Source organism: Nycticebus coucang, chromosome 12, assembly GCF_027406575.1.
Source record: "Nycticebus coucang isolate mNycCou1 chromosome 12, mNycCou1.pri, whole genome shotgun sequence".
Classification (NCBI taxonomy): domain Eukaryota; kingdom Metazoa; phylum Chordata; class Mammalia; order Primates; family Lorisidae; genus Nycticebus; species Nycticebus coucang.
The window spans coordinates 104427055-104440298 of NC_069791.1; the positions used below are offsets into that span (position 1 = coordinate 104427055).

Sequence of the window (13244 nt, forward strand, 5' to 3'; positions counted from 1 at the left end):
TTGAGGTTGCTGTGAGCTGTGACACCACAGCACTCTACTGAGGGTGACATAGTAAGACTTTATCTCAAAAAAAAACAAAAACATTTTTCTAACTCTGTGACATTGCCGCAGAGTCCGTGGCTTATTCTTTTGAATATCAGTATTGGTGATAACTCTTTGTGCTTTGAGGTAGATTTGATTTTATAGTCAGAAGTCATCCATGCCAATTGTTTTGAAGAAGGTGAAAGGGAATAGTCCCTTTTATTCAGAAACTTGCTCAGGGATCATAAAGACAGTGCAGGTAAAAAAAAATTCTAAATATATAGGTTAGTAAAAAGGAGGAAAAAAGGAAAGAAATAGATGAATGGTAGGTAGCTTTTTAAAAAAGCGTTAAATACATAGTCTCAAAAAGAATATTTTCAAGGGCACCCTCATATATTATAAAATTCTGAAATAATTAAAAAAACATGGCTAATTTTTCGATTGTACTTTTGTAGGTTACAGTTCCAAATTTTTTCCTATTCATTTGGTCAGCACTTTACATCTGTCTGATTGCCTCCCAATGGTTTTCCTCTTGTTTAGCACCTTGGACAATTTCTCAGAGAATGTGCAGAAGTGGAACGAGATAGCAATTTCTTCTAGGGTTAGGAGCAGGAATGGGACAGAGCCGCCTAACTAATGAAGCTCTGCCTCCTAAGTATGTGAATGCCTACTTCAGAGAGCTTGCCCCCTTGGGTCATCCAGTCCGCCATTATTGACTATAATAGTCATCTTCTTGAGAGCTTTCTGTAAGTAGAGGCACTTCCAGGACTTATTTGGTGTGTCAACAATACCACACCCATAATTAGGAGTGCCTAGGTTTTACCTACATCAAAGGTGAGTAAGTCAAAACAAATATCCAACCAAAATATCTCCTTTCTTGTCAGGGATATTAATTTTGTTGCTTCTCAAACCTAGGGAATGTAAAGCCGGATATTGATGGGGTTTAGAGGTCAATGTCAGAACAGAGAGACAGCAAAACTCCAATGAAATTACTGCCTTGTTTTAAGAAAGACGATACAGGAAATTAGCTGTAACTTTTATAGAAGAAACACATTTTTAAAAATGCTCTTCTTACAGCATGTGTAATTTTGTGTAGATTTTATTGGTGTAGAGATGACTAGAATTGTCAACTATATGTTAAATTCTAGGAAATAGTCACATGACAGCACCATTTTATATTCCAGGGTGTATCTCTTGCAGCAATGAAACTTTCTCAAGATGTTTCAAGAAACTCTCAATCACTAGGGACTTTCTGAAGCCCTGAAACATTTCAACAAAAGCAATCACACTAAGACAAAAAAAAAAAAAAAAAAAGCCAGCGTTTATCTTTCGTTTCTTAATGATCTATATACACAGGAAAAATTTGACGAATGAGAACCCAAACCCTCCCGAGGCTGCTGCTGAGGCATTGAAGAGCCGACCTAACCTCAGTGGGCCACGTGTATAATCCGCCTGATGCCAACATTGTTATTTGTATAAAAACAGACAGTACCTCTGAACTAGAACACGTTACCTTGTGGAACTATCATAGCTAGAAACATCTTAAGAGAGTTTTATTATTTTTCTGGATTTACTAAATCAAAGTAAAATAGCATTTTCCTCTTTATATTTTCTTTTTAATACAGCATCATTAAAAATAATGTGGCAAGACAGAATTGATTTCAACTGATGAGTTCTCTTACCTTCTTTATGTATAGCAAGCCCAGTTGAATGAGAAATTATTACCCACAGCCTAGCACCACATAAAATTCTTTTCTGAAATGACAGCATTTTGTTTTCTTTAGCAAAAATTTTTTGAGATTACACTATAATAATGAAGTCTGGAATTTTATAACTTCCCTAGCTAGCTTATAGCAGATACCTTTTTTCCTAATCCATAGTTGATAAGTTTTTTAATGGAATCTCCTTTTAGCCAAGGACTCCACGTGAGCACGATGTGAAATGCTGTAGCTTTAGAAATAGACCCTGGCATGATATTTTGGTAACACATAGTATTAATATTCGGTGCAAGAGCTTGTCCATGTTCCATTTTCTGCCATCACCCTGATTTCATTCTAAGAGGTCCCTGCATGCCTGTTTCATGTTCTCTCTAAATTCTCTAAGTCCCAGAGACATCAGCACAACTCCTTACAACGCCCATTCAGACACAGTCCCCTTCCCTCCCCTCATCTCTACACATCCAACCAATCGGCAGAGAGCACATTTCCCCCTGAGCGAGCAGTATTGTGAATTTTATCTTCTCTTCCAGAAATCAGTTCGTCTTCGTTGCAGCAGATGAAATTTCTTGTAACACCTCTGCAGGTAACAAACATTGCTACTTCTTGATGCATCCATCCAAATCTCAGTATCCTTTTTTTTTTTTTTCCCTTCTTCACATGCTGCAGTTAGTCACTCTAGAAAGTTTAGTTATGAAAAAAGAAAAAAAAAGATCATATATCTGTGGAGTATCGCTGAAGCCTTCAGGCTCTGCCATAGAAGAAGACGTTAGGCATTTTGCTAACTTTGATGTTTTATTTCTGGTTTTAATAATCTATGGTCCAGAAAAGTCAGACTGTGTTGGATGAATCCACAATAAAATCTCACTGTATAATCAATGTTTTTATGGTACAATACTGAATAGGGAGATTAGGTACACAGACCTGTGACTTCCGTGGTTTTTGACATATTATGTCTGGGTTCACAGAGATTGATATGTGAATTATTTGGGATATTTATGGAATATTATAGGCTGTAAAAGACGGAATCTACAAAGCTGGAGGCATTAGGGAATATAATTATCTCTGTCTCATAAGAAGGGGATCTATACTCTATTTGCTGAAGATCCTCTATTTCCTTTCTTTTGAAACGTATCTCAAGCAGCAGCATTTAGACAAAGTCTTTTTGTTTTGAGACCAGGACATTGGCAGTTGAAAATCTCATAGTTGCATGATATGTCCATCCAAATAACGCCTGTCTTTTTGCTTTGATATGGTTCAGAACAGTTAAATTTGAACTTTCATTAGCATGGGATTACTTGATAAAATGCCACGATAGGTGAGTGCCTTAACTAACGCCCGATTTCTTTTGCTTTTCCTTTTTTTTGTTTTAGTTTTTGTTTTTAAGCCTCAACTATGACCAAAACAATTGCAAAGAAATATTTCCAATGTATCACTTTCAGCCAGTGAGGGAGGACATTACCGCCCATCCATTTGTAGCTGAGCATGTCATAACCTTCAAACACATACAGCTGCAGCTGAACCTTACAGACAGACACTCACCTTCTACCTTGTATCAGTGGAGGAGTAAAGGAAGGCTGATTGCAAATGCTTCACTCCCTACTTAGAGTCCTTGGAGACCATGATGAAAGGGAGAACAGAGAGCTAGGAACATGTCCCCCTGCCTTTCCTAAAAGCTGGGGTTAGTTTTATGTATCTAATCTATCTCAGCATTTATAATGGTATAAAGTCTTACTGGGCGAGTTCAAGAGGTATGCATGCTCTCATTTGAAGCAATGGCACACTCTATTTCTATAAAACTTTGTTGATGACAGCCCTACTATTCCCTCCCCTTAACCCCTAGATCCAAGTATCTCTGCTTCTCACTGTGAGAGGTGGCAACATCATTAACCCTTCACAAATGCCTAACAGAAGAGTGATGGTTAATTGTGTTGCTAGGAGTGGCGGGTGAACGTTCCTGGGATCTAAGAGTGGTTTAACGCGTTCAGAGTCTTAGCAGAATGGAGCGTGCTGCAAAAGGCAGAGAGCCTGCTTGGATGGGAGCACGGGTGAGAAAGAATGGTGATTTTAAAATGCAAAAAGGCATCGTCTGTGGGTATGCTGATATTCTCAAGCCTGTACCTTCCCTGTTAAACCCTTGCATGCTCCCGTGTATCTTAGGTTATATTTTACAACATAGATCAAATATGGAAAAGTTACAACCTGAAGGGTAGATAGGTATCGATTCCATTCCATGACTTAACAAACCCTGCCTTGTGAGCAAGTGATCTGCACACGTTTTTCCTAAAAGAAGCAGCGACAGAAAGTGAAAGTCTGCATGCATATGGCAAGCATTTCCATCTACCTCGTCTCATTTCGAGTGGCTGCTCAGTAGATTCTTAATGAATTGCTATTGATCACATTTCAAATTGAGAGAGATATCCCTGTTCCTTTGATGGCCATATTAATAATGTTGTATGCTTCATAAAGTTTCCATTTGAACTCTGAATTTTGAACCAAGCATGAAAAAGGAGACACCAGTATCAATCAAATGTCAGATTTTCTTCCAGCCAATCCACCCCCCTCGTAGAGTGAAATGAAAAATCAGAACTGCTCGGTCAACAAAAGTCGTGACTCGTGGTTCTGCAAAAAGTGTTTGAGGGTATCATTCCCTCATGCTGGAAAAACCCAGGGCACCCCCCCCTCCACACACACACACACATTCTATACGGCTTAGATATAGGGAATTCTCACCTACTTATAAAGACTAACACTCCGTATGGCAGGTCTATCGAATCCTGATACCTGCTGGACATCAGGGTTGGACAAAAGGCAAGTTCTCTATTTGTAAGTGGAGAAAGAAATCAACAAGATTGTGTAAAATACAAGTTTGGAGGCTTGATGGCTTTTATAATTGAAATTCCTATAAAAACACATTACCACCCCAGTGCTGCCAATGGTGGATGCACTGGTCAGATAGTTTTGTCTGTGGCTTACGGTAGAGATGGTGAGGTAAAAATCACTGAACAGTAGCAACAGTGGGACTTTGGGATTTTTCTTTCAGTTTCCCAAGGAAAAGTGATGATTTGTACGTGGGGTTTTCGTAGAGGGTGCCAAACTGTCTGCCAGGCTTTTGTTAGCCCCACAGAATAACAGTTTTTCATTATCAGCATTTGTGGTCTGTGAGACTGAATTCACAGGGGCTTGGATTGTCTTACTCTGTTGTGGAACAATCGATCATAGTCCTTTGTTTATTTTGCTTCTGAGAGATGTGTGCTTTCTTGGTATCCCTGGAATCTGCCCTTTTCACCACGGGGCACAGGACAGAATGCCCCCTGCTTCATCCACCTTGCACATTTGAATAGTTTCTCATTCTGCAGCTGGCAAGAACCTTTGATAAGTTGGATTCCATAAGATATAGTTAAAGAGGGAAGAGATTTTTTTTTTCCTTCTTTGTAGACAAGAGTTCTCTTTGCCTCTGTGACTTATTAGGACTTTTCCAGGGTGGGCTAGGTGGGATTGTAGTTGCAGTAGAAGATGGCTGTGTGTGAGAATGGAAGTTGAAACACAAGCTACTTATGGTGGTGGGTGTCTGGGAATTAATTGCAGTCTGTTAATATCTACTGGCTCATTTTTGTGTGTCAGGAACTGTTCTAAGCCCTGGGGGCGTAGCTCAAAATAAATCAGGAGAAGCCCTCCAGCAAAGAGCTTCCATTTTAGTGAACAGAAGATCCAAAACCATGTACATGAATAAGCAGACTTAAATGTAGCGTGCCTGCTATAGTTACACAATAGTCAGAGGAATGAAAAGCAGGGGAAGGAGTAGAAAACAGGGTGTGATGCTATTTTAGGTGATCACAGAAGGACTCTCTGAGCAGGTAACATTTGAACAGGAACCTAAATAATGTGAAGACGTGAGCCAGGTAACATGCAGCAAGTGTAAAGGCCCTGTGGTTGAGCCATTGTCAAGGTTCCCAGGAATAGGAGAGCATAGGAGTACAGGTGAGTGCTTCAGGTATCATGTCTGGGAGGTAGCCAAGAGTCTTGGAGGCCATGGGAAATACTTGGGATTTTAAGTGTGATGGAGAGGCATTGGAGGGTGAGTGTGATCCGATTTATTTTTAAATGATTAATCAGACTGCTTTTTTAAGACTAGACTGCAGTATTGCCAGAGCAGAAGAAAGGGCACCAATTGGAAGCAGTTGCAGCTGTCCAGAGAGGGGTGACCCTGGCCTCTCCAGACAGCTGCAGGTGGCTGTGGAATTGCTGGGACGTGCTTGTATTGGAGTTGTGTTCTGATGGGAGAACAAACAGGATATGCTGGCAGATAAAAAATATACAAGGCCCAGTCTGTGTTAAATGTCCACTCCTTCCTTCTTGTTCTAAGGATGCGTCAGTTTCTTCCTCAGAGCCTTCTAGTGACCACGGGAAGAAAGCTCTTTATCCCTACAGTAAATATCCCCCGTCTGGGCTTTGCTGAATTCTTCAAGGTGTAATGATAACTTTCTGTCATTTATTGCGCTGTTTCCGTGTGCTACCAAGCGTAATAAATTATATACACACATCATATATATATATGCATGTGTTATGTATGTATGTGTGTGTGTTTGTGTATTTAGAGGCAGAGAATTTATCACAAAAGCTGAATGAGGTAGGTGTTACCATCATATCTGTTTTGGATAATAAAATAAGAAAAAAAAAATGTATGTTCAGGCCCAGAGAGGTTTGGTAACTTCCCACAATCACATTGGAATCCATCTGATACCAAAGCTCTTTCCACCTGGACAGACTGTCCCCCCCACCCCATGCTCCTATTTTCCTGACCTTGGATTGTTGACCTTCTGCCTCCAGAAGGAATCCTCCAGCTCCCTCCAGCAAGTGTCATCTTGCTTCTAGAGCATCCGTATGTGTGAGTTGGAGGACAGGGTTGTTAACATTTCTATGTGCCCGCAGACCACTGGCTGGTTCTCTACAGCTGTTCCAGGGCCGGTCTCTCTAACTTGAACTGTCCCTTTCAGGTGGCAGGGATGTCCTTCCTGCTAGCTCAGGTGTGAGGGTGGAGGGAGCAGAGGCCAGGTTTCAGGGAGCATGTTTTGCGTTAAGGGAGATAGAGGGTTAAATAGGCAAAGTGTATTCTGAGGTCCGTTTGCCACGTGTCTCATTTTTGCTGAAAATCAGTAGCTAAAAATCAACTAACAGAATTAGCTTATTCCCTGAAAACCACCAAACCATTTGAACTGGTTGTCTCTGCCACAAAATCGAAGGCTGAGACCTCCCAGCTGCCCATCCCCCACCCGAGGGAGGTTGTGTTGGGGCAGGAGTGGGGCCTGGGACTGCCCCTCCGGCAGCAAAGCCTGCTCCCTGCGCCACACCAGGACACATCGTGGTGACTGAAGAAGCCAATCTGGGGGTATGCTCCCAATTCCTAATCAATATTAGGCACAGCCATGTGGGATGTGGGTGGGAGAGGTTTGCAAAAAGGTCTCCACCAGACAAACCCATCTGTAGAAGCTGTTGAAACTGTCCTCCATGGGACAGGCTGCCGTGCAGTTTACTAAGTGATTGTCAAAAGCAATGTTCAGCAGATTCAAGGGGATGAGAGGGAGTGCCACTACCCCCTTCCACCCTCCTATCCCCACTTCTCAACCTGCACACACTCTCAGCTGCATTAAAACTTCAGATAATATTTAGAACAAATTTCCAAATTGGCCATTCTCCTAATTGATCCTTCAGCGAGTCTCATCTAATTGTCTTCCCTCTGTCTTGGTGATCTGATTATTCAGCAAAGTTCTCATGCAGCAAATTGTTTTGTGGTTAATTGGTCTGTTTCCAATAAACTGTGATGTGTATTATAATAGGGGAACTTCAGGGTGCTAAGGGAGCCTATAAGCCAAGGAAAGCACCTTAGTAAAAACAGCTTCCTGTGGACAAAACATAGTTCCAAGCGTGTTACATGCGATCACATGCGTGGGACATGGCAGGGCCAGGATGTGACTCCAGGAATTGTGGCCCTGGGAAGTCCTCAGCTACTGTTGAACCAGGGGAATGGAAGATCTGTTTTGTAAGGGACATAAACATCACGTCATACCCCATGTGGGTTACACTGTAGGCAGGGTGTCGTGGCAATTTCAAAGCACAATGAGAAATGCTTGGTGATTGTGGTTCAGCAGTAGTAGACACAAAAAAATCATGAAACAGGATTTTTTTTTTTTTTTTTTTTTGGTAGAGACAGAGTCTTACTTTATGGCCCTCGGTAGAATGCCGTGGCCTCACACAGCTCACAGCAACCTCCAACTCCTGGGCTTAAGCGATTCTCTTGACTCAGCCTCCCGAGTAGCTGGGACTACAGGCGCCCGCCACAACGCCCGGCTATTTTTTTTTTTTTTTTTTGCTTGCAGTTTGGCCGGGGCTGGGTTTGAACCCACCACCCTCGGTATATGGGGCCGGCGCCTTACCGACTGAGCCACAGGCGCCGCCCATGAAATAGGATTTTTAAGAGGAAGATGGCCTTGAGTTTTTTGGGGTTTTTTTATTGTTGGGGATTCATTGAGGGTACAATAAGCCAGGTTACACTGATTGCAATTGTTAGGTAAGGTCCCTTTTGCAACAATGTCTTGCCCCCATAAAGTGTGACACACACCAAGGCCCCACCCCCCTCCCTCCATCCCTCTTTCTGCTTTCTGCCCCCATAACCTTAATTGTCATTAATTGTCCTCATATCAAAATTGAGTACATAGGATTCATGCTTCTCCATTCTTGTGATGCTTCACTAAGAATAATGTCTTCCACTTCCATCCAGGTTAATACGAAGGATGTAAAATCTCCATTTTTTTTAATGGCTGAATAGTATTCCATGGTATACATATACCACAGCTTGTCAATCCATTCCTGGGTTGGTGGGCATTTAGGCTGTTTCCACATTTTGGCAATTGTAAATTGAGCTGCAATAAACAGTCTAGTACAAGTGTCCTTATGATAAAAGGATTTCTTTCCTTCTGGGTAGATGCCCAGTAGTGGGATTGCAGGATCAAATGGGAGGTCTAGCTTGAGTGCTTTGAGGTTTCTCCATACTTCCTTCCAGAAAGGTTGTACTAGTTTGCAGTCCCACCAGCAGTGTAAAAGTGTTCCCTTCTCTCCACATCCACGCCAGCATGTGCAGTTTTGAGATTTTGTGATGTTGGCCATTCTCACTGGGGTTAGATGATATCTCAGGGTTGTTTTGATTTGCATTTCTCTAATATATAGAGATGATGAACATTTTTTCATGTGTTTGTTAGCCATTCGTCTGTCATCTTTAGAGAAGGTTCTATTCATGTCTCTTGCCCATTGCTATATGGGATTGTTGGCTTTTTCCATGTGGATTAATTTGAGTTCTCTATAGATCCTAGTTATCAAGCTTTTGTCTCATTGAAAATATGCAAATATCCTTTCCCATTGTGTAGGTTGTCTCTTTGCTTTGGTTATTGTCTCCTTAGCTGTACAGAAGCTTTTCAGTTTAATGAAGTCCCATTTGTTTATTTTTGTTGTTGTTGCAATTACCATGGCAGTCTTCTTCATGAAGTCTTTCCCCAGGCCAATATCTTCCAGTGTTTTTCCTATGCTTTCTTGGAGGATTTTTATTGTTTCATGCCTTAAATTTAAGTCCTTTATCCATCGTGAATCAATTTTTGTGAGTGGGGAAAGGTGTGGGTCCAGTTTCAGTCTTTTACATGTAGACATCCAGTTCTCCCAACACCATTTATTGAATAGGGAGTCTTTCCCCCAAGGTATGTTCTTGTTTGGTTTATCAAAGATTAGGTGGTTGTAAGATGTTAGTTTCATTTCTTGGTTTTCAATTCGATTCCAAGTGTCTATGGCTCTGTTTTTGTACCAGTACTATGATGTCTTGACTACTATGGCTTTCTAGTACAGACTAAAATCTGGTATGCTGATGCTCCCAGCTTTATTTTTATTACTAAGAATTGCCTTAGCTATACGGGGTTTTTTCGGTTCCATATAAAACGCAGAATCATTTTTTCCAAATCTTGAAAGTACGATGTTGGTATTTTGATACGAATGGCATTGAATAGGTAGATTGCTTTGGGAAGTATAGACATTTTAACAATGTTGATTCTTCCCATCCATGAGCATAGTATGTTCTTCATTTGTTAATATCCTGTGCTATTTCCTTTCTGAGGATTTCATAGTTTTCTTTATAGAGGTCCTTCACCTCCTTCGTTAGGTATATTCCTAGGTATTTCATTTTCTTTGAAACTATGGTGAAGGGAGTTGTGTCCTTAATTAGCTTCTCATCTTGACTGTTATTGGTGTATACAAAGGCTACTGACTTGTGGACATTGATTTTGTATCCTGAAACATTACTGTATTTTTTGATGACTTCTAGGAGTCTTGTGGTTGAGTCTTTGGGGTTCTCTAAGTATAAGATCATGTCATCAGCAAAGAGGGAGAGTTTGACCTCCTCTGCTCCCATTTGGATTCCCTTTATTTCCTTGTCTTGCCTAATTGTATTGCCTAGAACTTCCAGCACTATGTTGAATAGTAAAGGTGACAGAGGACAACCTTGTCTGGTTCCAGTTCTAAGAGGAGAAGCTTTCAGTTTTACTCCATTCAGTAAAATATTGGCTGTGGGTTTGTCATAGATAGCTTCAATCAGTTTTAGAAATGTGCCACCTATGCCTATACTCTTCAGTGTTCTAATTAGAAAAGGATGCTGGATTTTATCAAATGCTTTTTCTGCATCTATTGAGAGGATCATGTGATCTTTATTTTTGCCTCTGTTAATATGGTGGATAACGTTTATGGACTTGCATATGTTAAACCAGCCTTGCTTCCCTGGGATGAAGCTTACTTGCTCATGATAAATGACTTTTTTGATGATAAGCTGTAATCTATTGGCTAGGATTTTGTAGAGAATTTTTGCATCTATATTCATGAGTGAGATTGGTCTGAAATTCTCCTTTTTGTTTGGGTCTTTACCTGGTTTTGGTATAAGGTTGATGTTAGCTTCATAGAATGTGTTGGGGAAGATTCCTTCTTCCTCAATTTTTTGGAATAATTTCTGCAGTACAGGAATAAGCTCTTCCTTGAAGATTTGATAGAATTCTGGAGTGAAGCCATCTGGACCAGGGCATTTTTTGGTTGGAAGATTTTGTATTGTTTCTTTGATCTCAGTGCTTGAAATTGGTCTGTTTAGGAGCTCTATTTCTTCCTGGCTGAGTCTAGGGAGAGGGTGTGATTCCAAATATTTATCCATTTCCTTCACATTGTCAAATTTCTGGGCATAGAGTTTCTGCTAGTATTCAGAGATGATCTCTTGTATCTCTGTGGGATCAGTTGTTATTTCCCCTTTATCATTTCTGATTGAGGTTACTAGAGATTTTACTTTTCTATTCATCGTTAGTCTGCCCAATGGTTTATCTATTTTATTTATTTTTTCAAAAAACCAACTCCTTGTTTCATTAATTTTCTGAATGATTCTTTTGTTTTCAATTTCATTGATCTCTGATTTGATTATGGATATTTCTTTTCTTCTACTGAGTTTAGGCTTAGATTGTTCTTCTTTTTCCAATTCCATAAGATCTCTTGTGAGATTGTTGATGTGCTCTCTTTCTGTTTTTCGAATGTAGGCATCTAAAGCAATGAATTATCCTCTCAAAACTGCTTTTGCAGTATCCCACAGGTTTTGGTAGCTTGTGTCTTCATTGTTGTTATGCTCAAGGAAGTTAATGATTTCCTGTTTTATTTCTTCCTGCACCCATCAGTATTCAACAGAAGATTGTTTAATTTCCATTCCTTTGGGTGGGGTCGAGCATTTTTGTTAGAGTTGAATTCCACCTTTAGTGCCTTATGGTCTGAGAAGATACAAGGTAAAATTTCAATTCTTTTGATTCTGTTGATATTTGTTTTGTGTCCCAGGATATGATCAATTTTGGAGAATGTTCCATGGGGTGATGAGAAGAATGTATATTCTTTATCTTTGGGGTGGAGTGTTCTATATGTGTCTATCAAGCACAGTTGTGCTAGGGTCTCATTTAAATCTCTTATATCTTTGTTTAATTTCTGTTTAGAGGATCTGTCCAGCTCTGTAAGGGGAGTGTTAAAGTCCCCTGTTGTGATGATATTATCAGATATCATATTGCTCAGACTGAGTAAGGTCTGTTTCAAGAATCTGGGAGCATTTAAATTGGGTGCATAAAATTTAGAATTGAAACGTCTTCTTGTTGTGTTTTTCCCTTGACCAATATAAGGTGACCATCTTTGTCTTTTTTGACTTTAGTTGCTTTAAATCCACATGTATCTGAAAATAAGATTGCAACTCCTCTTTACTTCTGAATTCCATTTGCCTGAAAAATTGTCTTCCAACCCTTGACTCGGAGCTTTAATTTATCTTTTGAAGCCAGGTGTGTTTCTTGCAGACAGCAAATGATGGCTTGTGTTTTTTAATCCAGTCAGCCAATCTATGTCTCTTCAGTGGGGAATTCAATCCATTAACATTTATTGAGATAATTGGTAAGTGTGGTAGTATTCTATTCATCTTAATTAGTGAGAGTCCATTGCTTAGTTTTATCTTTTGCATCAGTGTGGAGGTTAGGTTCTGTCCTTTAATTTCTGAGTTCTTATTTTGCTGCTGATCCATTGTGGTGGTCAGTGTGCAGAACAGGTTGAAGTATTTCCTGTAGAGCTGGTCTTGTTGTGGCGAATTTCCTCAATGTTTGTATATCCGTAAATGATTTGATTTCTCCGTCAATTTTGAAGCTTAGCTTAGCAGGGTACAGAATTCTGGGCTGGAAATTGTTCTGTTTACGTAGATTAAAGATAGATGACCATTGTCTTCTTGCTTGGAAATTTTCATTAGAGAAGTCTGCGGTCACTCTCATGGATTTGCCTCTGTAGGTCAACTGGCGCTTACTCCTGGCAGCTTGCAGAATCTTTTCTTTTGTCTTGACTTTGGACAGGTTCATCACAATGTGTCTTGGAGAAGCTCGGTTAGAGTTGAGGCGACCTGTGGTCCGATATCCCTCTGAAATCAGTGTGTCAGAATCTTTGGTGATTTTTGGGAAATTTTCTTTTATAATATTGTCTAGTATGGCTTCCATTCCTCTGGGGCATTCTTCTTCCCCTTCTGGAATTCCTATAACTCATATGTTGGAACACTTCATAAAGTCCCATAATTCTGACAGTGAATGTTCTGCTTTCTCTCTCTTCTTTTCTGCCTCTTTTACTATCTGAGTTATCTCAAGAACTTTGTCTTCTACCTCTGAAATTCTTTCTTCTGCATGGTCTAACCTGTTGCTGATACTTTCCATTGCATCTTTAAGTTCCCTAATTGACTGTTTCAGTTCCTTCAGCTCTGGTATATCCTTTTTATATTCTTCATATCGTTCATCTCTCTTTTTTTTTTTTTTGTAGAGACCGAGTCTCATTGTACCACCCTCGGTAGAGTTCCGTGGCGTCACACGGCTCACAGCAACCTCCAGCTCTTGGGCTTACGTGATTCTCTTGCCTCAGCCTCCCGAGCAGCTGGGACTA

General features: G+C 40.3%; 1 protein-coding gene across 25 annotated transcripts in view; it reads left to right on the top strand.

Moving 5' to 3' along the window:
- Nucleotides 1-13244, top strand: part of RBFOX1 (RNA binding fox-1 homolog 1) — a 2283260-nt gene that overhangs the window by 2255451 nt on the left and 14565 nt on the right. For 15 of the 25 annotated variants that reach the window (XR_008373347.1, XM_053556405.1, XM_053556406.1 and 12 more), the window contains one exon: nucleotides 2270-2322. The exons of the other annotated variants lie outside the window; for them this stretch is intronic. Coding sequence is in view for 14 of the 15 variants with exons in the window: in XM_053556405.1 (XP_053412380.1) it covers nucleotides 2270-2322 (53 nt within the window). In the remaining variant the exon portion in view is untranslated. The remainder of the gene's footprint in view (nucleotides 1-2269; nucleotides 2323-13244) is intronic. 25 annotated transcript variants of the gene reach the window in all.